Source organism: Ipomoea nil, unplaced genomic scaffold, assembly GCF_001879475.1.
Source record: "Ipomoea nil cultivar Tokyo-kokei standard unplaced genomic scaffold, Asagao_1.1 scaffold3147, whole genome shotgun sequence".
NCBI classification, from domain to species: domain Eukaryota; kingdom Viridiplantae; phylum Streptophyta; class Magnoliopsida; order Solanales; family Convolvulaceae; genus Ipomoea; species Ipomoea nil.
This window is the reverse complement of record NW_017619575.1, coordinates 1,791,810-1,818,395: the sequence shown is the minus strand read 5'-3', so window position 1 is coordinate 1,818,395 and position 26,586 is coordinate 1,791,810. Positions and strand designations below refer to the sequence as shown.

At 34.6% G+C, this 26,586-nt stretch overlaps 5 protein-coding genes across 10 annotated transcripts; all 5 read left to right on the top strand.

Annotated features, from left to right (window-relative positions):
- Positions 1-1,994: 1,994 nt before the first annotated feature.
- Positions 1,995-5,193, top strand: LOC109167260 (G-type lectin S-receptor-like serine/threonine-protein kinase At1g11300). Its single transcript, XM_019316272.1, has 6 exons — positions 1,995-3,383; positions 3,496-3,755; positions 3,844-4,054; positions 4,210-4,447; positions 4,546-4,696; positions 4,782-5,193. The coding sequence occupies exons 1-6, from the start codon at positions 2,039-2,041 to the stop codon at positions 5,082-5,084; spliced, it is 2,508 nt and encodes an 835-aa protein (XP_019171817.1). The 5' UTR covers positions 1,995-2,038; the 3' UTR covers positions 5,085-5,193.
- A 1,799-nt stretch (positions 5,194-6,992) lies between these two features.
- On the top strand, positions 6,993-8,832 carry LOC109167070 (G-type lectin S-receptor-like serine/threonine-protein kinase At1g11300). Its single transcript, XM_019315973.1, has 2 exons — positions 6,993-8,411; positions 8,516-8,832. The coding sequence occupies exons 1-2, from the start codon at positions 7,010-7,012 to the stop codon at positions 8,830-8,832; spliced, it is 1,719 nt and encodes a 572-aa protein (XP_019171518.1). The 5' UTR covers positions 6,993-7,009.
- LOC109167263 (G-type lectin S-receptor-like serine/threonine-protein kinase At1g11330) lies at positions 8,790-10,038 on the top strand. Its single transcript, XM_019316274.1, has 4 exons — positions 8,790-9,069; positions 9,154-9,391; positions 9,490-9,640; positions 9,726-10,038. The coding sequence occupies exons 1-4, from the start codon at positions 8,934-8,936 to the stop codon at positions 10,026-10,028; spliced, it is 828 nt and encodes a 275-aa protein (XP_019171819.1). The 5' UTR covers positions 8,790-8,933; the 3' UTR covers positions 10,029-10,038.
- Positions 10,039-12,622: 2,584 nt separating this feature from the next.
- LOC109167069 (G-type lectin S-receptor-like serine/threonine-protein kinase At1g11300) lies at positions 12,623-13,150 on the top strand. The gene has a single exon (XM_019315972.1). It carries the CDS (start codon positions 12,623-12,625, stop codon positions 13,148-13,150), a length of 528 nt encoding a protein of 175 aa, XP_019171517.1.
- A 3,075-nt stretch (positions 13,151-16,225) lies between these two features.
- On the top strand, positions 16,226-26,063 carry LOC109167259 (G-type lectin S-receptor-like serine/threonine-protein kinase At1g11300). Of its 6 annotated transcripts, XM_019316270.1 has the most exons (7): positions 16,226-17,752; positions 17,865-18,124; positions 22,948-23,158; positions 23,240-23,477; positions 23,576-23,726; positions 23,810-24,027; positions 25,805-26,063. In XM_019316270.1, the coding sequence occupies exons 1-7, from the start codon at positions 16,363-16,365 to the stop codon at positions 25,875-25,877; spliced, it is 2,541 nt and encodes an 846-aa protein (XP_019171815.1). In that variant the 5' UTR covers positions 16,226-16,362; the 3' UTR covers positions 25,878-26,063. The 6 variants fall into 6 exon arrangements, with proteins under 6 accessions (XP_019171815.1, XP_019171816.1, XP_019171814.1 ...); XM_019316271.1 differs by lacking the exon at positions 23,810-24,027 and having other exon boundaries at positions 25,587-25,899; XM_019316269.1 differs by lacking the exons at positions 17,865-18,124; positions 25,805-26,063 and adding an exon at positions 22,597-22,853 and having other exon boundaries at positions 23,810-24,129.
- The last annotated feature ends 523 nt before the right edge of the window (positions 26,064-26,586 follow it).

The following is a 26,586-nucleotide window of genomic DNA, read 5'->3' as shown; positions in this document are numbered from 1 at the left end:
CCTCACTGTAGCCGTCGTGGGTACTTATAGCCTTTGGCCGGAGACAAACTTCCGGCCTACCGGCATGTAACCCACGTAGCGTCCACGCGTCTTCACCCGGCGAGCCTTCTCTGTCGACGTATAACATTGCCACGTGCCTCTCTTCAACATTTCTGTCTCTTCATAAAGTAAAGGCACGATAACCGGGTAACAACACCGGTCGGGAAGTCCATCGACCGGGTCCGACCGCCTTGCGTGAACAACACCCGACCTAAAGATCCTGCATAAATTACAAGAAGAACCAAACTCATGTCGATCGGGATATATCCTACAAGCTCTTTAAGAAATTGCTCCTTAATTAAGATGAGAGATTCTAATTAAAAATTTTGTGGTCAAATGATATAAATGTGTCTTTCTAAATGGACAAAAAATATTGTTTTCAAATCTATGAAAATGGTTGAGACCTTCATCTCCATTGACCCAGAGACAAAGGTCAACGTTGATTTGACTATTCATTTCTATTAACCTTCATTTCCATGGATATAGAGATGAAAGCTAAGTCATCTACGTTGATTTGACTATTCCTTTCAACATAGAGATGAAAGTCTCAACTTGACACCAATTGTCTACGCGGTAGACAAAGGATCAGGCAGATCTCACTGTCTCAATTTAAGATAGTTCTCATCTAAGATGAGCTTTTTTCAGCGATCTAATTGTATATACTAAAAATATATTTTTAGTCTTTTAATTATTCTTTACTAACTGTTTTAGTTCCTAACTTTATACTAGTGCAATATACATTTCTAACTTTTAAAAAATGTTACACTTTTAATTCCTAGAGCAACAAAATCATTAAACTCTATTAAAATTTTATCTAGTACTTGAACCTTTTAGTACTTTTAATGTTTATTCTTTAATTATAATATTCTATAGTCCATATATTTCATCACTACTGGAAATTAGTGAATTTCCGATTACCTGAAAGTGATCTTAAATCAAATTGAAAGCAAAAAGTGATCGGAAATAGCAACAAAGGTTTTTCCGGATACCAAAAGTGGTCGGAACAAGGCTTTCAACTTGATTTAAGATCACTTTCAGGTGGTCGAAAATTCCATAATTTCCAGTAGTGCATTTGTAAAATAAAAAAAAAAACTTGATTTTTAACATGTTTGTGCATGAAAAATATAGACGATGCTGTCGATGCACCACAATTGAAAATGAAAAATTCAGGGAAAATGTTGTTAAAGGTAATAAACTTTTAAAATACCTATGTATTAAGTAAAATTTTATTACTAAAAAAGAGAAATTTTAATATAATTTAATATTTTGTTCTTACAAAGGTTAAAACTTCAATTTTTAAACGGTTAGAGGTACATTGCAATGAAAAATAGTTAGGGACTAAAATAGATAGTAAACAAAGAAACAATTGAGGAATTAAAAATACATTTTTTCTCTTGTATTTATGTATTTAATTAAGCAGTTTATTTGACTTTTGTTTTTTAAATTTTAAATACCAAATGTAGACTAAATGTCATAAATTTTTAATTTGAATATTCATTCTTTTAAAAAGGTTGAACCCAACCCTAATTTTTAAGGTAGACCTTTGCTTACTGCGCACAAGGAGCCTCTCTCACTTTGAGAGGTTGCTCCACACTGCCGCTGGTGAGACTCGATCTCTGGTCATTCTTTCCAACTTTTACATTTATGACCAGTTGAGCTACCCATGCGAGATTAATTTGAATTTTGTTGTTTCAACTAAATCCGCACTTACTCTAAAACACTATGTTACCGGAGAAATTTTCAAAATGTTAATTCCCATGCAAGTATGCAACATCGATCTAGCTCGATAAATATAGTCAAGTCTAACAGGCGTTCAAAACTTAAAAAATTGTCAAACTATATAAATTCGTTGAAAATAAGCGAATTATTCAAAAAAAAAAAAATCATAGAATTTAAACAAGAGAAGACTATGACTAGTAAAGTTTAAATTGATTATATGATCAGTTTATGTTGATTGCAGGCAGGCACGCAAGAGGCGAAGAAAGTTTATACATACGCCATGGAATTCCGCAGGAAGGTTGGGTTTCTCACCCTCTGCCACCATCTTTTTCTCACAATTTCTTTTTTCTGCCTCCAATTTGGTGTTTCTACAGATACAATTACTGCACACCATTCTTTGGAAGGATCAGAAACTATACTCTCCAATTCCCAAAATTTCAAAATGGAATTTTTCTGCCCGGAAAATTCGACCAAGTATTACGTTGGCATCATGTTTAACGTCCCGTCCATGGCCGTTGTATGGGTAGCCAACAGAGACAAAGGTATGGATGATTCCAGGGGAAGCATGGGAATCTCAGAAGATGGGAATCTTGTGGTGTTGGATGGAGAGAAGAGAGTAGTATGGTCGTCGTCTACTTCTAAATCTAATATTTCCACTTCTTCTTCTCCTGCAAATACTACTGCTCAGCTCCTGGATACTGGAAACTTGGTGTTGAAAGATAGCTCAAGTGGAAGATATTTATGGGAAAGTTTTGGTGATATCACTAATACTTTTCTGGAGAACATGAAACTTGGCAATGGTGCGAGTATTGGTATAACGAGGGAGTTGAGATCGTGGAAAAGTCCTTGGGATCCATCCCTGGGGACTTTTTCTGTTTGTCTTCGACATCAAAAGATTCCAGAGGTGATTGTGGTACAAAATAGCAGTAAGATTTACTGGAGAAGCGGTCTATGGAATAAGCAGATATTCATTGGAGTGCGGAACATGAATTCTGGGTATGACTATGGAAGTCAAATCATTAAGGATGATGAAGGGCACATCACCTACAACAGCTTTAAGAACATGAAGGAGTCCACTAAATTGCACTATTTCCTCAACTCTGCTGGGTGTTTGGTGGAGAAGTATTGGGATGAAGAGAAGAGCCAATGGGTGTTGAAATCGGACCAATGGGTGGTGAAATCGGAAATTGGTACAAGTGGGCAGCAATGTGATCTGTATGACAAGTGTGGGCCATTTGGAATTTATGATCCCTATGCTTTAAAAAGTTGTAGTTGCTTGAAGGGTTATAGACCCAAAGATGAAATGGAATGGGGCAATGGAAATTGGAGCAGTGGGTGCATCAGAAAAGCTGCACTTCAGTGTCACAGAAACAGCTCGAATGAGGAAAACAACAAGAAAGATGGGTTCTTGAAGTTGCAGAGGGTGAAAGTGCCAGATTTACCTCATTTGGTGCCTTCTCTTGATGACACTTGTGAAACTGACTGTTTGATAGATTGTGCCTGCATAGCTTATTCATACTACACCGGGATTGGTTGTATGCACTGGTTTGAGGATTTAATTGATATCCAGCAGTTTTCGACAGGAGGAGCAGATTTATACATCCGTCTATCATATTCTGAATTTGGTACAAATTAAAGTCTTGTTTCAATTCTCTATACTAATATCTGTCTGTTTCTATGTTCATCTTATTGTACTCCAATATTCTGATGCATGGGTTAACTGTCTTTGATTTGCAGATCAAGACAAAAACAACAAAGTCATCATTATTGTAATTACATTAACCATAGGCTCACTAGCAATTGCTTCTTGCCTGTACTTTGGTTTGCTTAAGCACAGAGGCAAAAAATCTTCAAAAATCATGCCTAGAGAAGACACCAGCCAAGTTAAGCTACTTGATGAGCTACCAAAATTTGACTTTGATATCATAGCTAAAGCAACCGAGCATTTTCATTCTGGCAACAAGCTCGGGGAGGGTGGTTTTGGTCCGGTCTACAAGGTATATGTAGTTTTCTTTAATTTTCACTTGTGACTATAGTGGAAAGTTGTATGTACAAATCAAATTAGCTGTGACATGTTTTATGTAGGGAGTATTGGAGGATGGACAAGAAATCGCAGTAAAAAGGCTTTCAGAGTCTTCTGCTCAAGGCCAAAAAGAGTTTATGAACGAGGTTGTCGTGATTTCCAAACTCCAGCACAGAAATCTGGTTAGGCTTCTTGGATGCTGTATAGAAAGAGGGGAGAAAATGCTGGTTTATGAGTTCATGCCAAATGGAAGCTTGGATGCTCTTGTCTTTGGTTGGTTAATAAACTAATACGTAGTATATAGTAATGTAATATATATATATATATATATATATATATATATATATATATATATATATATATATATATATATATATATATATATATATATATTTGCTAGTTTTCATTATGGTGATTGTATCTAACAGATCCCAACAAGGAAGTGGTTCTTGATTGGACGAAGCGCTTCATGATTATTGAAGGAATTGGTCGAGGCCTCCTTTATCTTCATAGAGATTCAAGATTGAGAATCATTCATCGAGATCTCAAGGCAAGTAATATCCTATTAGATGAGCAGTTGAATCCCAAAATATCTGATTTTGGTTTGGCAAGGATATTTGGAAGCAACGAGAATCAAGCCAAAACTCAAAGGGTTATAGGCACATAGTAAGCATATATTTGTTGTTCTGAATTCTGTACTTTCCTTTGCCTAATTAACCATAGAGGGTGAGTGCTCAAATGATTTGCTAAATTATTTAATGCAGCGGTTACATGGCACCAGAATATGCAATGAACGGAAAATTTTCAGAAAAGTCAGATGTGTTTAGCTTTGGAGTTTTGTTGCTAGAAATTGTCAGTGGGAGGAAGAACTCTGGATTTTACCATGATGGCTACGCAATAAGCCTTGCAGCACATGTAAGTTCTACGTGATCCTCAAAGAAAATTCCATTGATTATCAAAACACTACCCAAACTCATGACCACAATTTCTTGATTCTCAGGCATGGAAACTGTGGAATTTAGAGAAGACGGAAGAAATGGCAGAACCTGAAGTGTATGACATGAGCTTCAAAATGAGTATTAGACGATGCGTCCATGTCGGCCTATTGTGTGTTCAAGAATATGCAGATGACAGACCAAATGTTTCAACTGTTTTGTCAATGCTTAGCAGTGAAATTGCAGAGCTTCCCCATCCTAAACAGCCTGCATTTACGGGAAGGCAGAGCTTTCCAGATAATAAGCCTTCTAAGCAAAGCAGAAGTTCTGTGTATAGTGTTACAATTTCTAATGTTGAAGGAAGATAAATTTATTCATATGTACATATTGAAAGCCCATTCCAGTCCTCATTTTTGTAATCTAACATGACCAACTAATCCAACAATCTTCTTGTCAAGGGCATCCAATATTTTTAAATTACAGTGGAGGGAGGAAACCTCAAATAGTGATGACTATATTAAGATCAACGCGTGTGGGTAGATCGCACCAATAGATTCCGTCAGAATTTGCGTTTCATAATATTATGGTAATTGTGATTAAAAAAAATTAAAAAATATATAGTTGTTAGTTGTTACTATGACATTGATATGATATTATATTTATTGTACAAATTTGAAAAGTTTATAATGGCATTTATTGACCAATGATCTCAATAGGGAATAAAAAGTCTTGTTTCCATTCTTGAAGAAAAGTCTTGTTTCCATAACACTATGAAAAGTGGTTAAGGCCTTCATCTCCATAGATCTAGAGACAAAGGTCAACCATCATCTCCATGAATCTAGATACGAAAGTCTTCCCCATGGGTTTGACTATTCGTCTCTAGATGGAGGTCTCAACTTGACACAATTTGTTTGTTATGTGTATTCTAATTTTCTATTTTCAACTTTTACTCTCATACACAAAATCTTGATGTAGACACTTGTATTGAGATCCACATACAAAAATAGCTTATCAAAACCCATCATATCAGGGAGTAAAATTGATGAAGTAATATTTGAGAGTATATGTAATAAAACTCTTTGTCTATATTGGAGACGAAGCATCAAGACTCATCTCCATGCTTAGTCCAACACACTACGATTACTAACGAATTTTCAAAACGTGGTGAACTTTTTTGCTCTCCAAAAGGTGTTTCTCATCTTCATAGCTTCTCATTGGCTCTACATGCATCCAAAATGTCCCAAAAATTACTCAATTCATCTAAATCATCAAAAATTATCCATAAACACACAAATGAATCAAATGAGGGACACTTTGGATAAAATTATAACAAATAACAAGGAAAATAAGTTTAAATGTAAGGTGAAAACATTAACATTTTGGCACTTATCAAATATACACTTCTAACTTTTCAAAAAAATTGTACTTTTAATCCCTAGAGACTGAAGCAACAAAACTTTATTAATATTTTACTTAGTACTTGAATTTTTAGTATTTTTAATATTTATTCTTTAATTATAATATTCTATATTCTTTATATTTCATATGTAAAAAAAAAAAAAGTTGATTTCTAACAAGTTTGTACATGAAAATTAGGGACAATGCACCATAATTGAAAATGAAAAATTTAGGTAGGAATGTTGTTTAAGGTAATAAACTTTTAAAATACCTATGTACTAAGTTAAATCTTAGTACTAAAAAAAAAAAAAAAATTTAATATAGTTTAATATTTTGCTCCTCCAGAGGTTAAAACTGTAATGTTTTTAAGAGTTTGGGGTACATCGCAATGAAAAATAATTAGCTATAGGGTCAAAAATAGATATCAAAGAAACAATTGAGGAATTAAAAATATATTTTTTTCACTTGTATTTATGTATTTAATTTAATAGTTTATTTGATTTTTTTATTTTTATACCAAATATAGACCCATTTTTTTTTAAAAAAAAAAAACTATTTTTGTTAAAATGTCATAAATTATTAATTTGAATTTTCATGTTTCAACGAAATCCACCACTTAGTCTAAAACACTATGTTACCGGAGAAATTTTCAAAATGTTAATTCCCATGCAAGTATGCAACATCGATCTAGCTCGATAAGTATAGTCAAGTCTAACAGGCGTTCAAAAATCAAAACTTAAAAAATTGTCAAACTATATAAATTCGTTGAAAATAAGCGAATTATTCCAAAAAAAAAAATAAAAAATCATAGAATTTAAGCAAGAGAAGACTATGAATAGTAAAGTTTAAATTCTTCCAAAGAACCTCAACCCTAAATTGATTATATGATCAGTTTATGTTGATTGCAGGCACGCAAGAGGCGAAGAAAGTTTATACATACGCCATGGAATTCCGCAGGAAGGTTGGGTTTCTCACCCTCTGCCACCATCTTTTTCTCACAATTTCTTTTTTCTGTCTCCAATTTGGTGTTTCTAGAGATACAATTACTGCACACCATTCTTTGGAAGAATCAGAAACTATACTCTCCAATTCCCAAAATTTCAAGATGGGATTTTTCCGCCCGGAAAATTCTACCAAGTATTACGTTGGCATCATGTTTAACGTCCCGTCCATGGCCGTTGTATGGGTAGCCAACAGAGACAAAGGTATGGATGATTCCAGGGGAAGCATGGGAATCTCAGCAGACGGGAATCTTGTGGTGTTGGATGGAGAGAAGAGAGTAGTATGGTCGTCGTCTACTTCTAAATCTAATATTTCAACTTCTTCTCCTGCAACTGCAAATACTACTGCTCAGCTCCTGGATACTGGAAACTTGGTGTTGAAAGATAGCTCAAGTGGAAGCTTTTTATGGGAAAGCTTTGGTGAAATCTCCGATACTATTGTTGAGGGAATGAAACTTGGCAATGGTTCGAGTATTGGCATAACAAGGGAGTTGAGATCGTGGAAAAGTCCATGGGATCCATCCCTGGGGATTTTTTCTTATTGTCTTCGTCTTCAACATCAAGACATTCCAGAGGTGATTGTGGTACAAAATAACAGTAAGATTTACTGGAGAACCGGTCTATGGAATAAGCAGATATTCATTGGAGTGGTGAACATGAATTCTGGGTATGACTATGGAACTCAAATCATTAAGGATGATGAAGGGGACATCACCTACGACACCTTTAAGAGCATGAAGGAGTCCACTAAATTGCACTATGTCCTCAACTCTGCTGGGTGTCTGGTGGAGAAGCATTGGGATGAAGAGAAGAGCCAATGGGTGTTGAAATCGGAACAATGGGTGGTGAAATCGGAAATTGGTACAAGTGGGCAGCAATGTGATCTGTATGACAAGTGTGGGCCATTTGGAATTTATGATCCCTATGCTTCAAAAAGTTGTAGTTGTTTGAAGGGCTATAGACCCAAAGATGAAATGGAATGGGGCAATGGAAATTGGAGCAGTGGGTGCATCAGAAAAGCTGCACTTCAGTGTCACAGAAACAGCTCGAATGAGGAAAACAACAAGAAAGATGGGTTCTTGAAGTTGCAGAGGGTGAAAGTGCCAGATTTACCTCATTTGGTGCCTTCTCTTGATGAGACTTGTGAAACTGACTGTTTGAGAGATTGTGCCTGCATAGCTTATTCGTACTACACTGGGATTGGTTGTATGCACTGGTCCCAGGATTTAATTGATATCCAGCAGTTTTTGACAGGAGGAGCAGATTTATACATCCGTCTATCATATGCAGAATTAGGTACAAATTAAAGTCTTGTTTCAATTCTCTATACTAATATCTGTCTGTTTCTGTGTTCATCTTATCTATTATTCTGACATGGGGTAACTGTCTTTGATTTGCAGACCAAAAGAGAAACAAAAAAGTCATCATTATTGTAATTACATTGACTATAGGCTCACTAGCAATTGCTTCTTGCCTGTACTTTGGTTTGCTTAAGCACAGAGGCAAAAAATCTTCAAAAATCATGCCTAGAGAAGACGCCAGCCAAGTTAAGCTACTTGATGAGTTACCAGTATTTGACTTTGAGATCATAGCAAAAGCAACCGAGCATTTTCATTCTGGCAACAAGCTCGGGGAGGGTGGTTTTGGTTCAGTCTACAAGGTATATGTGGCTTTCGTTTCCCTTGTGACTATAGTGGAAGGTTGTATGTACAAATGAAATTAGTTGTGGCATGTTTTATGTAGGGAGTATTGGAGGATGGACAAGAAATCGCAGTGAAAAGACTTTCAGAGTCTTCTGCTCAAGGCCAAAAAGAGTTTATGAACGAGGTTGTCGTGATTTCCAAACTCCAGCACAGAAATCTGGTTAGGCTGCTTGGGTGCTGTATAGAAAGAGGGGAGAAAATGCTGGTTTATGAGTTCATGCCAAATGGAAGCTTGGATGCTATTATCTTTGGTTGGTTAATAAACTAATATATAGTTATGTAATATACTTTTTTTTTTTTTTGCTAGTTTTCATTCTAGTGATGGTATACGACAGATCCCAACAAGGAAGTGGTTCTTGAGTGGACGAAGCGCTTAATGATTATTGAAGGAATTGGCCGAGGCCTCCTTTATCTTCACAGAGATTCAAGATTGCGAATCATTCATCGAGATCTTAAGGCAAGTAACATTCTATTAGATGAGCAACTGAATCCAAAAATATCTGATTTTGGTTTGGCAAGAATATTTGGAAGCAACGAGAATCAAGCCAAAACTCAAAGGGTTATAGGCACATAGTAAGCATATATTTGTTGTTCTGAATTCTGTACTTTCCTTTGCTTAATTAACCATAGAAGGTGAGAGCTCAAATGATTTGTTAAATTATTTAATGCAGCGGTTACATGGCACCAGAATATGCAATGAACGGAAAATTTTCAGAAAAATCAGACGTGTTTAGTTTTGGAGTTTTGTTGCTAGAAATTGTGAGTGGGAGAAAGAACTCTACATTTTACCATGATGACTTTGCAATAAGTCTTGCAGCACATGTAAGTTCTCCCTGATCCTCAAAGAAAATTCCATTGATTATCAAAACACTATCCAAACTCATCACCACAATTTCTTGATTCTCAGGCATGGAAACTGTGGAATTTAGAGAAGATGGAAGAAATGGCAGAACCTGAAGTGTATGACATGAGCTTCAAAATGAGTATAAGACGATGCGTCCATATCGGCCTATTGTGTGTTCAAGAATATGCAGATGACAGACCAAATGTTTCAACTGTTTTGTCAATGCTTAGTAGTGAAATTGTAGAGCTTCCTCATCCCAAACAGCCTGCCTTTACTGGAAGGCAGAGATTTCCAGATAATAAGCCATCTAAACAAAGCAAAAGTTATGTGTATAGTATTACAATATCTGATGTTGAAGCAAGATAAATTTTTTTTTTCATATATGTACATATTGAAAGCACATTCCAGTCCTCATTTTTATAATCTAATATGACCAACTAATCCCTACAAATTGGAAGAAGGCCTCCATCTATTAACCTTACTCCTACAATGCGCGGAAGCCGTCACCGTCGACAACTTAGACGAAGCAAACAGAATGCTCCTCCAAGTCTCGAAGCTCTCAACCCCATACGGAACCTCCCCACAACAAGCCGCCGCGTACTTCTCGGAAGCCATGTCCGCCTGCCTTGTAAACTCATACTTAGGAATCTACACGTCGGCGTTGCTCAACGCCTCCCTCACAGCCTAAACCAGAAAATGGCCTCTGCCTTCCAGGTCTTCAACGTCACCGGCTCCTCTTCGCAGCAGTAGGATCAAGGATTTGGGGGTTAACAAATTTAATCCCATATGAAAGCTAGGGCTGAAATGAATTAGGGGTAAATGGCTGGGAGGAGAATGGAGTTACTAAGGACATTGTGAAATTATCAAACTGTCTATGGTATTAACCCTGGTTTGAGAAAAATTTGACCGAAAGGTCAAATTGACTACGGTTTAAATATTTAAGGTACTAATTTTACAAAATTAACAATGGAAAACTATATTGCATATCTAAGAACAATTGAAGGATCAAAAGTGTGATTTTCTCAAATTAAAAGTACACATTATCATATTCCAGTAACATCTCTTTGACTCTTTTGTGATGGGAAATGCATAGGTCATTAGTCTTTTGTTGAGCCACCGAAATTACTACTTTATTAATGCAACACCGATTTATTCGCCGTTATACAATTATATGACAATTAGTATCAACTTTTTTCTTTATTTTATTTTATTGAAACCAAAGGGAAATCATTCATTAAGATCAAAGCCGGGGCTGTATTTTAAGTTTTTGTGGCCCTGTTCTGATAAATAAATATGGTCCTACCAAAATAACAATTTTTAAAATCAATATATGCAAGTTTCGAACCTTTGACCTCCAAGTTAAAATACAATAAATACACATTCTTACCATCTCTTCATGAAACCATTTAAATTCAATTAAAAACTTTTAATTTTTTTTTCTAAACTAACTAGGTAAAAATTAAATATTGAACCTCTAAAATTTGGGGCCCCTCTAAAATTGGGGGCCCTGTGCGGTAGCCCAGCTTGCACAACCTAAAATTCGGCCCTAATCAAAGCAAAGAACATTACAAATGATGGAAGGAGGTTCACTGAATCACTATGTACATGTCAATATGTACATTAAAAGGAATGCATTAGTTAATATTTTTGTTTCTTCTGAGGTTAAAATTGTAATTTTTTAAAGAGCTAAGGGTACATTGCAATGAAAAACATTTAGATACTAAAATAGATACTAAAAAAAACAATTGAGGAACTAAACATGTATTTTTCTCTTGTATTTATGTATATAATTTAGTAGTTTATTTGACTTTTTTATTTTTATATACCAAATATAGACTATTTTTGTTAAAATGTCAAAATTTTTTAATTGGGAAAATGGTCAAATAAACTCCTAAATTTTACCTGAAAAATCAATTAACCCCCTGAACTTTTAAAAAGTGCAATCACATAATTTAACATGGTATATTGAGGTAATAAAATAATAGGTCATTGACTGATTTTAGACTTCATTACATAAATATAACATGTTAAAGGGTGTAATTGTACTTTTTAAAAGTTTAGGGGGCTTATTGACTTTTTAAATACAATTAAAGGGCTTATTTAACCATTTCTCTTTTGAATTTTAATTACTCCGTATCATGTTTCAACAAAATCCCTGCTTAGTCTAAAACAACAAATTATATCGTGCACCAGGGTGCACAATACATTGTACGCTCTAAGAGTTTATGTGTATTATGTTAAGAATTTATGTGTATTATGTATTATATTAAAATTATATTTATTATATTAGAAATTTATGTGTATTCTATTATATAATTATGTACATACGATATAACAATTGGTCTAAAACACTATGTTACCGGAGAAATTTCAAAATGCTAATTCCCATGCAACATCGATCTAGCTCGATAAATATAGTCAATTCTAACAGGCGTTCAAAAGTTAAAGACAGTCAAACTATATATAAATTCGCTCAGTAAGCGAATTATTCAATAAAATCATACTCCGTATAATTTAAGCAAGAGAAGAATATGACTAGTAAAGTTTAAATTGATTATGCATGGCCATGTTTGGTAAAATGGCTGTTAGCTGATAGCTGTTAATTGTTAGCTGATTGTATTAATTAGAGGGTATAAATAGTTGATAACATTAGCTGATTGTAGAAAAGTGTTTGGTAAATTAGCTTTTAACTGTTAGCTGTTTGGTATAATTTTTTTTTTTGAAAAAGCTAATTTAAAAAGTTGTTTGAGGTAACTTTTTCAATTTTAGCCTTTTGGAATTGCAAAAAGCTAATTAACCAAACATTTATATTGTGATTTTAACTAAATCAAACAATTAATAGTGGTCAAATAAGTCAAAATTGATCTATAGGCCAATTTTTTACCAAACAAGACCTATATGATCAGTTTATAGTTTATGTTGATTGAAGGCACGCAACAGGCGAAGAAAGTTTATACGCCATGGAAATCCGCAGGAAGGTTGGGTTTCTAACCCTCTGCCACCATCTTTTTCTCACAATTTCTTTTTTCTTCGTCCAATTTGGTGTTTCTACACATACAATTACTCCACACCATTCTTTGGAAGGATCAGAAACTTTACTCTCCAATTCCCAAAATTTCCGCCCGGAAAATTCGACCAAGTATTACGTTGGCGTCATGTTTAACGTCCCGTCAATGACCGTTGTATGGGTAGCCAACAGAGACAGAGGTATGGATGATTCCAGGGGAAGCATGGGAATCTCAGAAGATGGGAATCTTGTGGTGTTGGATGGAGGGAAGAGAGTAGTATGGTCTTCTAGTATTTCTTCTTCTCCTGCAAACACTACTGCTCAGCTCCTGGATACTGGAAACTTGGTGTTGAAAGATAGCTCAAGTGGGGGATATTTATGGGAAAGCTTTGGTGAAATCTCCAATACTGTTGTCGAGGGAATGAAACTTGGCAATGGTTCGAGTATTGGCATAACAAGGGAGTTATTGTTGGAAAAATAACATTAAAATGGCATAAAATGACATGTTAAGTGGCTACTTTGTGGTACAATTATTAGTGGGCTTACTTTCGATTTGGGTCGGATCAAAGTGGATTCGGATTCTTCGTAGTGAGACGAAGAGATTGATATATTGTACGCTCAAAACGGATAATGGGTGAATGAGATATTGATTCTCAAAGTAGACCCATTGAGTTGAAAAAATGAAGGGAAAAAGTGAACTTTTGTCTCACATTGGTTTGGGATGGGGTATTTATACAAGAGTGTCTTTTAGAGGCTTATTGAATGTATAGCATCAGGGACAGAGCCAGAAATTTGGTTGAGGGGGCGAAATAGTACAGACGGATGAATTGTAAAACTATGTTGATATTAAGATTTATACTGTTAACCTCATTATTGCCAAATATGTGCTCTACCACCTAATCTAACTCACTCTTGTTAACACTTTATAGTTTTTTTTTTATACTAATACTAAAACTTGTACTATATATACATATATACATACAAAGACTATATATGGGGTGGGAGTGGGGTGAGGGGGTGCAGCTGCCCCCCTTTGGCTCCGTCCCTGCATAGCATAGAGGCTCTCTCTCGCACGGAGGGGAGGGGTTGCAAATCAAATCCTGAATTGAGATAAAAAAAAGCATGAACCAACCCTAAACTCGTGTGCGCCCGCACCTGCGGGCACGAAATTGGCTGGCCTTGCGGTAATTTTTTCCAACATTGAAGGTGGCTGCCTGTTACAGAATTAATCTTGTATTAATTCCAGTTTTGAATTTTTGAATTAAATCTCAAATAATGGTGGCTGTTTCAGGTGTTACAAATCGTGCATTAAATGTCAAAATTGAATGCTATTGATTCTTCACCTCTTATATAAGAAGGGAGTGGGACAACATATATTTCACACAGTGAAGTAGTCAAGAACTACGAACAAAGAGACACAACACACACATAGTTTTACTCTTTCAAAACTCTGCTCCTACTCCAATCTTGAAGCTGTGTTCTGCCCGTGCTCTTGTTTGCCGGGTTCGTTCGTTTGGGTGCTCAAACGTCGAACCGTTGTACGTTTTATCCTGTGAAATCTAGGCCACAGGCGCTCCTAGCACTCTTGTGATGTGGCAAATAAGGTTTTAAGGAAAAAATGTACTTTGCCTAACTCGTACTTACTTCTTTCTTTCCTTCTCCTTCTCTTTTGTTTTGGATTATGCTCTAAGCAAAAATCCTTTCTACTTTCTTGTTGATTGAAATTGTAATCTGGAGGATTACAAATTCTATTTCGGTTGATATAGATATATGTATATCTTTTCGCGCGTGTATATATATATATATATATATATATATATATATATATATATATATATATATATATATATATATATATATATATATATATATATATATATATATATATATAACTGTGTGGTCTGATTTATATATATTTGTGTGTATATATATTTCGGATATATATCATAATATTTTATATATTTTCGTGTGTATATATATAAATATTATTATGGGATATTAAATCAATTTTGGTTCATTATCACCAACATGTCAGTATATAGAAATTTAGAAATTATAAATCTACTGTATTTAAATTATGAAACTACAGTATACAAATTATGAATCTACAGTATTAGGTTTGTGAACATGTGATAGAGCTATATGTTCATAATTTTATAAATATATGTTCATTATTATAGAGCTATATATTCATAATTTTTTATGTTCATATTCTCAATTGTTGAACTATGTATTCACAAATCACAAAACTATATGTTCATAATTTGATAATTATACAGTTTAGAAATTATAAATCTGCAGTATAGAAATTATTAATCTACTGTAGGGTGGTCGAAAATTCCATAATTTCCAATAGGGTGTATAGAAATTATGAATTTATTGTATTTAAATTATGAATCTACGATGTAAAAATTATGATCTACAATATAAATTTTATGAATTTACAATATAAAAATTATGAATATAAAATTGTGCCCACTTTGTACGCTCCTCCCCTTCCATAGTGTTGTGTGATTCTTTAGTATTTTAATTTGAGTATATTCATCTTTAAAATTTTAAATATATATAATTTTAAATTTTCAATGGCTCAATTGACCCACTCCTCACCACATAGCTCACCTTTGACCATCTCCCACATCGCATAGAGAAAAATAGTTGAAATATTCTCATATTAAAATATTAAAAATTAGTAATTGTGATAAAAAAAATATTAAAATTATAATTACATGAAATCTCATTTCTATGTGAAAGGAAAAAGAGATATAGAATATGAATTGCATATAAAAATACAATTAAATTACTATGCCATTGATATGATATTATTTTTATTGTACAAATTTGAAAAGTATATATAATGGCATTTGGTGACCAATGATCTCGATAGGGGACAAAAAGTCTTGTTTCCAACACTATGAAAATCGTTAAGCCTTCAACCCCATGAATCCTAGATACTAAAGTCATCCCATGGGGAGGCAATAATCAATCATTAGTTGTGTGGATCATATTTTTGTATACTATAAAATAATGTACATTTAGTTCAAAAATAATGTACTTTTAATATATTAAAAATGTATTTTGAATTTAAAAAAATATAATATTTAAATATTAAATATATATTATTTTATATAATGTACATTCAGTACAAAAATAATGTATTTTTAGTATATTAAAAATATATTTTTATTTATGATCTATACAACATTATGTGGACCATAGTCCACACAATAATTTGCCATGAGGAGGTCTCAACTTGACACAATTTGTCTACATTGGAGACGAAGCATCAAGACTCGTCGCATGCTTAGTCTAACACACAACCATTACCAACAAATTTCCATATCAAAATTTTTTTTTCTCATAATAAAGGATGAATCTCCAATTTCAAAGATCCACACTTCAGACCGACAGAATATGTAAGAGATTGTAAATCACAATAACTTATTTGCTCATCAAACAGAGACAAATACTTAAGCCTACAAGAAATCCATTTACATTGAGCATAATGAAGTTTCAAACTTTGGTCTCTTCTTTATAATACTATTTATAGAACTAGAAAAGTCTAACACGCGTTAAAACATTAAAAATAGTCAAAATATAAAATTCGTTGTCAGTAGGCGAATTATTCAAAAAATATCATGGAATTTAAGCAAGAGAAGACTATGATTCATTATGTGATCTGCTGCTATATAGTTTATGTTGATTGAAGGCAAGGAAGAGGCAAAGAAAGTTTATACATACGCCATGGAATTCCGCAGGAAGGTTGGGTTTCTCACCCTCTGCCACCATCTTTTTCTCACAATTTCTTTTTTCTGCCTCCAATTTGGTGTTTCTACAGATACAATTACTGCACACCATTCTTTGGAAGGATCAGAAACTATACTCTCCAATTCCCAAAATTTCAAAATGGAATTTTTCCGCCCGGAAAATTCGACCAAGTATTACGTTGGCATCATGTTTAACGTCCCTTCAATGGCCGTTGTATGGGTAGCCAACAGAGACAAAGGTATGGATGATTCCAGGGGAAGCATGGGAATCTCAGAAGATGGGAATCTTTTGGTGTTGGATGGAGAGAAGAGAGTCGTATGGTCGTCTACTTCTAAATCTAATATTTCCACTTCTTCTTCTCCTGCAAATACTACTGCTCAGCTCCTGGATACAGGAAACTTGGTGTTGAAAGATAACTCAAGTGGGAGATATTTATGGGAAAGCTTTGGTGAAATCTCCAATACTGCTGTCGAGGGAATGAAACTTGGCAATGGTTCGAGTATTGGCATAACGAGGGAGTTGAGATCGTGGAAAAGTCCATGGGATCCATCCCCGGGGACTTTTTCTCTTCGTCTTCGACATCAAAACATTCCAGAGGTGATTGTGCTACAAAATAACAGTAAGATTTACTGGAGAACCGGTCTATGGAATAAGCAGATATTCATTGGATCGCAGAACATGAATTCTGGGTATGACTATGGAAGTCAAATCATTAAGGATGTCGAAGGGAATATCACCTACGACACCTTTAAGAACATGAAGGAGTCCACTAAATTGCACTATGTCCTCAACTCTGATGGGTGTTATGTGGAGAAGCATTGGGATGAAGAGAAGAGCCAATGGGTGTTGAAATCGGACCAATGGGTGGTGAAATCGGAAATTGGTATAAGTGGGCAGCAATGTGATCTGTATGACAAGTGTGGGCCATTTGGAATTTATGATCCCTATGCTTCAAAAAGTTGTAGTTGTTTGAAGGGTTATAGACCCAAAGATGAAATGGAATGGGGCAATGGAAATTGGAGCAGTGGGTGCATCATAAATGCTGCACTTCAGTGTCATAGAAACAGCTCGACTGAGGAAAACAACAAGAAAGATGGGTTCTTGAAGTTGCAGAGGGTGAAAGTGCCAGATTTACCTCATTGGGTGCCTTCTCTTGATGAGACTTGTGAAACTGACTGTTTGAGAGATTGTGCCTGCATAGCTTATTCGTACTACACCGGGATTGGTTGTATGCACTGGTTTGAGGATTTAATTGATATCCAGCAGTTTTCGACAGGAGGAGCAGATTTATACATCCGTCTACCATATTCAGAATTTGGTACAAATTAAAGTCTTGTTTCAATTCTCTATACTAATATCTGTCTGTTTCTGTGTTCATCTTATTGTACTCCAATATTCTGATGCATGGGATAACTGTCTTTGATTTGCAGATCAAAACAGAAACAACAAAGTCATCATTATTGTAATTACATTGACTATAGGCTCACTAGCAATTGCTTCTTGCCTGTACTTTGGTTTGCTTAAGCACAGAGGCAAAAAATCTTCAAAAATCATGCCTAGAGAAGACGCCAGCCAAGTTAAGCTACTTGATGAGCTACCAACATTTGACTTTGAGATCATAGCAAAAGCAACCGAGCATTTTCATTCTGGCAACAAGCTCGGGGAGGGTGGTTTTGGTTCGGTCTACAAGGTATATGTGGCTTTCTTTTTCCTTGTGACTATAGTGGAAGGTTGTATGTACAAATGAAATTAGTTGTGGCATGTTTTATGTAGGGAGTATTGGAGGATGGACAAGAAATCGCAGTGAAAAGACTTTCAGAGTCTTCTGCTCAAGGCCAAAAAGAGTTTATGAACGAGGTTGTCGTGATTTCCAAACTCCAGCACAGAAATCTGGTTAGGCTGCTTGGGTGCTGTATAGAAAGAGGGGAGAAAATGCTGGTTTATGAGTTCATGCCAAATGGAAGCTTGGATTCTCTTCTCTTTGGTTGGTTAATAAACTAATATATAGTTATTTAATATACTCTTTTTTGCTAGTTTTCATTCTGGTGATTGTATATGACAGACCCCAACAAGGAAGTGGTACTTGATTGGACGAAGCGCTTAATGATTATTGAAGGAATTGGCCGAGGCCTCCTTTATCTTCACAGAGATTCAAGATTGCGAATCGTTCATCGAGATCTCAAGGCAAGTAACATCCTATTAGATGAGCAACTGAATCCAAAAATATCTGATTTTGGTTTGGCAAGGATATTTGGAAGCAACGAGAATCAAGCCAAAACTCAAAGGGTTATAGGCACATAGTAAGCATATATTTGCTGTTTTGAATTCTGTACTTTCCTTTGCTTCATTAACCATAAAATGTGAGAGCTCAAATGATTTGTTAAATTATTTAATGCAGCGGTTACATGGCACCAGAATATGCAATGAACGGAAAATTTTCAGAAAAATCAGATGTGTTTAGTTTTGGAGTTTTGTTGTTAGAAATTGTTAGTGGGAGGAAGAACTCTACATTTTACCATGATGACTTTGCAATAAGTCTTGCAGCACATGTAAGTTCTCCCTGATCTTCAAAGAAAATTTCATTGATGATCAAAACACTATCCAAACTCATCACCACAATTTCTTGATTCTCAGGCATGGAAACTGTGGAATTTAGAGAAGATGGAAGAAATGGCAGAACCTGAAGTGTATGACATGAGCTTCAAAATGAGTATAAGACGATGCGTCCATATCGGCCTATTGTGTGTTCAAGAATATGCAGATGACAGACCAAATGTTTCAACTGTTTTGTCAATGCTTAGTAGTGAAATTGTAGAGCTTCCTCATCCCAAACAGCCTGCCTTTACTGGAAGGCAGAGATTTTCAGATAATAAGCCATCTAAACAAAGTAAAAGTTATGTGTATAGTATTACAATTTCTGATGTTGAAGGAAGATAATTTTCTTTTACATATATGTACATATTGAAAGCACATTCCAGTCTTTATAATCTAATCTGACCAACTAATCCAACAATCTCTTGTCAAGGGCATTCAATATTTTTAATAATTTAAAATATATTTAATTCAATATTAAATTTGATGACTAAAAAGTTAAATAAAAACTTAATTAATTGGTCTTTGTGTGAGTTTGTATTGTTTGAAACATGTACTGAAACCAAATTTGTCACCATTTAAGTACAGGAATTATATTTCTGATAAGTGACTTTTCAATTCACATGTCTCTTAATTTTAAAATTTTACTAGACGTTTGGTATACATACCGGATGGAACTATAGTGAAAAAAAATTACAATTTTATAGGAGAATAAAGTAAGAGTTTAAATTAATGAATCAATTGACCATTCCTCACGGCTTAACTATGCCCTTGACTGTGTGTCCGTATAACCGTATCTACTATTGTTATTGTCTAATCAATTGTTATATTTTGAATTATGGTACCATATTGTAAGGTTGATCACTAAGATACACGGTCATTTTTAATATATTGTCATTGGCACATGTTATCAATAATAAGGGGTGGGCATTTCGGACTTTGGTTTCGATTTTCTGTTTTAAAGAAATTAAACCATTCAGTTTACCATTAGAGTTCGGTTCGGTTTCGATTCGGATTTACTTCGGTTCGGTTTAAAATTCCCCAAATTTCAACATTTCTTAATTTTCCAACACATACTACCAAACAATACATATTCACATAATCACATAATCAATATAATATCCAAAATCTAAACATTATATAACAAAATAGCAATTCAAAGTTCAAACATACTACTAAGTACTAATTGTGAGGTAAAGAACAATTGCAGCAAACAACAAAAGTGCAAAGTAGAGAACAAGCTATAAAGAAATCAAATTACAAAATTTAAGAGAGATACCAATGAGAATAGGAACTGAACGACGGAATAGGCATCGAGGGACTTAGATTACTTCTTTTATTTATTTATTTATTTATTTATTTATTTATTATTATTATTATTATTATTATTATTATTATTATTATTATATATATTATTATTATTATTATTATTATTATTATTATTATATAATAATAATAATAATAATAATAATAATATTATTATTATTATTATTATTATTATTATTATTATTATTATTGTTGTTGTTGTTGTTATTATTATTATTATTATCAAACAATATTTGGTTTGGTCGCCTTCTCAGGTAGACAGCGACTAGAGACAGTTCGGCGGTTTTCGGCCACCGAATTATCGTCCGAGATGGATAAAATTGATGTCGGAACCCTAATGACTTGTAATAGCAGGTCATTGACTGATTTTTAGACTTCATTACATAAATATAACATATTAAAGGGTGTAATTATACTTTTTAAAAACTTAGGGGGTTAATTGACTTTTTAAGTAAAATTTAAGGACTTATTTAATTATTTTCCTTTTTAATTTTAATTATCATATTTCAAAGAAATCCCCCCATAGTCTAAAACACTATGTTACCGGAGAAATTTCAAATGCTAATTCTCATGCATCTTTGATCTAACTCGATAAATATAGTCAATTCTAACAGGCGTTCAAAAGTTAAAAGGAGTTAAACTATATATAAATTCGCTGTCAGTAAGCGAACTATTCAATAAAATCATACTCCGTATAATTTAAGCAAGAGAAGACTATGAATAGTAAAGTTTAAATTGATTATATGATCAGTTTATGTTGATTGAAGGCACGCAATAGGCGAAGATAGTTAATACGCCATGGAAATCCGCAGGAAGGTTGGGTTTCTAACCCTCTGCCACCATCTTTTTCTCACAATTTCTTTTTTCTTCCTCCAATTTGGTGTTTCTACAGATACAATTACTCCACACCATTCTTTGGAAGGATCAGAAACTATACTCTCCAATTCCCAAACTTTCAAGATGGGATTTTTCCGCCCGGAAAATTCGACAAAGTATTACGTTGGCGTCATGTTTAACGTCCCGCCAATGACCGTTGTATGGGTAGCCAACAGAGACAAAGGTATGGATGATTCCACCGGAAGCATGGGAATCTTAGAAGATGGGAATCTTGTGGTGTTTGATGGAGAGAAGAGAGTAGTATGGTCGTCGTCTACTTCTAAATCTAATATTTCCACTTCTTCTCCTGCAAATACTACTGCTCAGCTCTTGGATACTGGAAACTTGGTGTTGAAAGATAGCTCAAGTGGGAGACATTTATGGGAAAGCTTTGGTGAAATCTCCAATACTGTTGTCGAGGGAATGAAACTTGGCAATGGTTCAAGTATTGGCATAACAAGGGAGGTGAGATCGTGGAAAAGTCCATGGGATCCATCCCCGGGGACTTTTTCTCTTCGTCTTCGACATCAAAACATTCCAGAGTTGATTGTGGTACAAAATAACAGTAAGATTTACTGGAGAACCGGTCTATGGAATAAGCAGATATTCATTGGAGCGCAGGACATGACTTCTGGGTATGACTATGGAAGTCAAATCATTAAGGATGTCGAAGGGGACATCACCTACGACACCTTTAAGAACATGAAGGAGTCCACTAAATTGCACTATGTCCTCAACTCTGATGGGTGTTATGAGGAGAAGCATTGGGATGAAGAGAAGAGCCAATGGGTGGGGAGATCAGACCAATGGGTGGTGAAATCGGAAATTGGTATACGTGGGCAGCGATGTGATCTGTATGACAAGTGTGGGCCATTTGGAATTTATGATCCCTATGCTTCAAAAAGTTGTAGTTGTTTGAAGGGTTATAGACCCAAAGATGAAATGGAATGGGGCAATGGAAATTGGAGCAGTGGGTGCATCAGAAAAGCTGCACTTCAGTGTCACAGAAACAGCTCGAATGAGGAAAACAACAAGAAAGATGGGTTCTTGAAGTTGCAGAGGATGAAAGTGCCAGATTTTGCTCATTGGGTGCCTTCTCTTGATGACTCTTGTGAAACTGACTGTTTGAGAGATTGTTCCTGCATAGCTTATTCGTACTACACCGGGATTGGTTGTATGCACTGGTCCGAGGATTTAATTGATATCCAGCAGTTTTCGACAGGCGGAGCAGATTTATACATCCGTCTATCATATTCTGAATTTGGTACAAATTAAAGTCTTGTTTCAATTCTCTATACTAATATCTGTCTGTTTCTGTGTTCATCTTATCTATTATTCTGACATGGGGTAACTGTCTTTGATTTGCAGACCAAAAGAGAAACAAAAAAGTCATCATTATTGTAATTACATTGACTATAGGCTCACTAGCAATTGCTTCTTGCCTGTACTTTGGTTCAGTTAAGCACAGAGGCAAAAGATCTTCAATCATGCCTAGAGAAGATTCCAGCCAAGCTAAACTACTTGATGAGCTACCAGTATTTGACTTTGAGATCATAGCAAAAGCAACCAAGCATTTTCATTCTAGCAACAAGCTCGGGGAGGGTGGTTTTGGTCCAGTCTACAAGGTATGTATATATGGCTTTCATTCTTTTCACTTTTGACTATGGTGGAAGGTTGTATGTAGAAATGAATTAATTAGCTGTGACATGTTTTATGTAGGGAATATTGGAGGATGGACAAGAAATTGCTGTGAAAAGGCTTTCAGAGTCATCTGTTCAAGGCGAAAAGGAATTTATGAATGAGGTCGTAGTCATTTCTAAACTCCAGCACAGAAATTTAGTTAGGCTGCTAGGGTGCTGTATAGAAAGAGGGGAGAAAATGCTGGTTTATGAGTTCATGCCAAATGGAAGCTTGGATGCTCTTCTCTTTGGTTGGTTAATAATCTAATAGTTATGTAATATACTTTTTTTTTTTGCTAGTTTTCACGCATTCTGGTGATTGTATCTAACAGATCCCAACAAAGAAGTGGTTCTTGATTGGACGAAGCGCTTCATGATTATTGAAGGAATTGGGCGCGGCCTCCTTTATCTTCATAGAGATTCAAGATTGAGAATTGTTCATCGAGATCTCAAGGCAAGTAACATCCTATTAGATGAGCAACTGAATCCCAAAATATCTGATTTTGGTTTGGCAAGGATATTTGGAAGCAACCAGAATCAAGCAAAAACTCAAAGGGTTATAGGCACATAGTAAGCATATATTTGTTGTTCTGAATTCTTTACTTTAATTCCTTTGCCTAATCATAGAGGGTGAGAGCTCAACTGATTTGCTAAATTATTTAATGCAGCGGTTACATGGCACCAGAATATGCAATGAACGGAAGATTTTCAGAAAAGTCAGATGTGTATAGCTTTGGTGTTTTGTTGCTGGAAATTATCAGTGGGAGGAAGAACTCTGCATTTTACCATGATGGCTTTGCAATAAGCCTTGTAGCACATGTAAGTTCTTTCTATTCTAATCCTCAAAGAAAAATATTCTCAAAACTTACCAAATTCAACGCCACAATTTCTTGATTCTTTAGGCCTGGAAACTGTGGAATTCAGAGAAGATGGAAGAAATGGCAGAAATAGAAGTGTATGACATGAGCTTTAAAATGAGTATCAGACGCTACGTCCATGTCGGGCTATTGTGTGTTGAAGAATATGCAGATGACAGACCAAATGTTTCAACTGTTTTGTCAATGCTTAGCAGCGAAATTGCAGAGCTTCCCCATCCTAAACAGCCTGCATTTACTGGAAGGCAGAGCTCTCCATATAATAAGCCTTCTAAACAAAGCAAAAGTTCTGTGTACAGTATTACAATTTCTGATGTTGAAGGAAGATAATTTTTTTTTTTTTCATATGTACATATTGAAATCCCATTCCATTCCTGATATTTTTTTTATGGTTTCTCCCCTCCTCATTTTTATAATCTCACATGATCAACTAATCCAAGTATCCAGCAATCTTGTTGTTAAGGGCATTCCATATCATTGATAATTAAAAATAAAATTAATTAAATATTAATTTTGATGATTTAAAAGTTAAATAAAAAACATAACTAATTGAGCTTGTATGAATTCATCTTATGTGAGACGTGTAGTATATTTTAACATAAAATATATAGGAGGTCCAGAGCTGTTCTTATATATATACCAAGAGAGTGTTGGTAAGAATCAAAGTCATCAATATCTAGGTATAAGAATCATTCTTCACCTACTGCGCCATTCATTTCGGGTGTCAGAACATATTTTAATATAATTATTGATTAGTTGATTACTCGTTTTCATGCAATAAGGTTGGGAAGAAAATTTTGAAAATGCTAATTTGCAGGCAACACCTGGCTTGATAAATAAAGTAAAGTCTAACACGCGTTGAAAATTTGAAAAGAGTCGAACTATAAAATTCGTTGTGAATAGGACAATAGGTGAATTATTCAAAAAAAATCGTAGAATTTAAGCAAGAGAAGACAATGACTAGTAAAGTTTAAATTCATTATGTGATCTGCTGCTATATGCCTATATAGTTTAGGTTGATTGAAGGCAATAGGCCAAAAAAGTTTTTACGCCATGGAATTCCGTGGGAAGGTTGGATTTCTGATTTTCTCGAGGTGTTTGACAAATAGTTAATAAAAATTAAACCTATTACATCTTGAATTCTGATACAACAATCTTGTTTCACTTACTTGTACACCTCTTTTGGGTTAGTATTCAATATTATTTCACAAATTTACTGGATAACCAATCAGTCAATGACTAGTAAATAAAATCTCGAGTTTATGGACAGTATCAAGTCTACTGTCTACTTTCATTATCTGATCTGCTGCTTTATAGTTTGCATTGAGTTAACGCAATACACTAAGAAAGTTTTTCTTATCGTCTTCAACCTCAAAGCATTCTAGAGGTGGTTGTCCTACAAAATAACAGTAAGCTTTACTGGAGAAGCGGTCTATGGAATAAGCAGATATTCATTGGATTGCCTCACATGAATTCTTTCTATAACTATGGAGTTCAAATCATTAATGACGACACAGGGGGCATGGCCTATATAACCTATACAAACATGAAGCAGTTCAATAAACTGCACTATGTCCTCAACTCTACCGGTTGTTTCTTGGAGAAGAACCGGCATTGGTTGTATGCACTGGTCTCAAGATTTAATTGATATCCAGCAATTCTCCATGGGAGAAGAACTCTGCATTTTACCATGATGACTTTGCAATAAGCCTTGTAGCACATGTAAGTTCTTTCTATTCTAATCCTCCAAGAAAATTCTCAAAACTTCCCAAATTCAACGCCACAATTTCTTGATTCAAATCAGGCATGGAAACTGTGGAATTCTTCGAAGATGGAAGAAGTGGCAGACCCTCAAGTGTATGAGATGCACTTCAAAATGAGTATAAGACGATGCGTCCATGTCGGTCTATTGTGTGTTCAAGAATATGCAGATGACTGACCAAATGTTTCAACAGTTCTGTCAATGCTTAGCAATGAAATTGCAGAACTTTCCAATCCTAAACATCCTGCATTTATTGAAAGGCAAAGCTCTACAGACAATAAGCCTAGCAGTTCTATAAATGATGTTACAATTTCTGATATTGAAGGAAGATAATCTCATGCAACCAACAATTCTCTTGTAAAGCTCTGGTTAATAAGGTAAATGTACACAATATGTTAGTGTTTATGGACCACGATAGGAAAGTAGTGTTAGGATTTCAACCCTACACGGCTACACCTTAGTTTGAGGTTAACTGACCGCCAATGAACTACAACTATTAATTTATTTAGATCGGTAAATTAATTTAGCAATTTGAAGCAATTAGTAAACGGATTGTTAATATAATTATAGTGTATGCAAATTAACTCTTGGAAAAATACGTTATGTTAAAGAACTATGGGCTAGACTTTCTTTTGAGTAAGAGTCAAACTATATGGGCGTATGTATCCAGATTAGTTTCATAGTTTTTGAGATATTGAATGACTATGTAAAAAAAAATTATTGTTTATATAATGATATATTTTATATTTAACAATTAAAAACAAAATAAAATAAATATTATTCTGAATGACCAAAAATTAAAGGAAAATATAATAATCAAAAGATAAAATTACAAGTACACATTGTTCCAATAACAATCGTTGTGATGGGAAATGCATATGTTATTATTAGGATTTTGTATTTTAACAGCTTTAGAAATTCTTTTTCCTGTTCTATGTATTATTGTAAATCTTTTTTTATTATTAGAGCATTATGAATTTTTTGTTAGTTTTTTTTTTTCTTTTTAGATACATGTAGGAGAGAGAAGAAAATAGAGAAGAGA

Excerpts from the sequence above, each read along its gene's own strand:
- LOC109167260 (XM_019316272.1), top strand. The coding sequence starts at position 2,039 with ATGGAATTCCGCAGGAAGGTTGGGTTTCTCACCCTCTGCCACCATCTT. Across the intron at positions 3,384-3,495 it reads TCTATCATATTCTGAATTTG|ATCAAGACAAAAACAACAAA; the intron begins GTACAAATTAAA and ends TTTGATTTGCAG. Across the intron at positions 4,697-4,781 it reads CAATAAGCCTTGCAGCACAT|GCATGGAAACTGTGGAATTT; the intron begins GTAAGTTCTACG and ends CTTGATTCTCAG.
- LOC109167069 (XM_019315972.1), top strand. The coding sequence starts at position 12,623 with ATGGAAATCCGCAGGAAGGTTGGGTTTCTAACCCTCTGCCACCATCTT.
- LOC109167070 (XM_019315973.1), top strand. The coding sequence starts at position 7,010 with ATGTTGATTGCAGGCACGCAAGAGGCGAAGAAAGTTTATACATACGCC. Across the intron at positions 8,412-8,515 it reads TCTATCATATGCAGAATTAG|ACCAAAAGAGAAACAAAAAA; the intron begins GTACAAATTAAA and ends TTTGATTTGCAG.
- LOC109167259 (XM_019316267.1), top strand. The coding sequence starts at position 16,363 with ATGTTGATTGAAGGCAAGGAAGAGGCAAAGAAAGTTTATACATACGCC. Across the intron at positions 17,753-17,864 it reads TCTACCATATTCAGAATTTG|ATCAAAACAGAAACAACAAA; the intron begins GTACAAATTAAA and ends TTTGATTTGCAG. Across the intron at positions 23,159-23,239 it reads CTTGGATGCTCTTCTCTTTG|ATCCCAACAAAGAAGTGGTT; the intron begins GTTGGTTAATAA and ends TGTATCTAACAG.
- LOC109167263 (XM_019316274.1), top strand. The coding sequence starts at position 8,934 with ATGAACGAGGTTGTCGTGATTTCCAAACTCCAGCACAGAAATCTGGTT. Across the intron at positions 9,070-9,153 it reads CTTGGATGCTATTATCTTTG|ATCCCAACAAGGAAGTGGTT; the intron begins GTTGGTTAATAA and ends GGTATACGACAG. Across the intron at positions 9,392-9,489 it reads CAAAGGGTTATAGGCACATA|CGGTTACATGGCACCAGAAT; the intron begins GTAAGCATATAT and ends TATTTAATGCAG.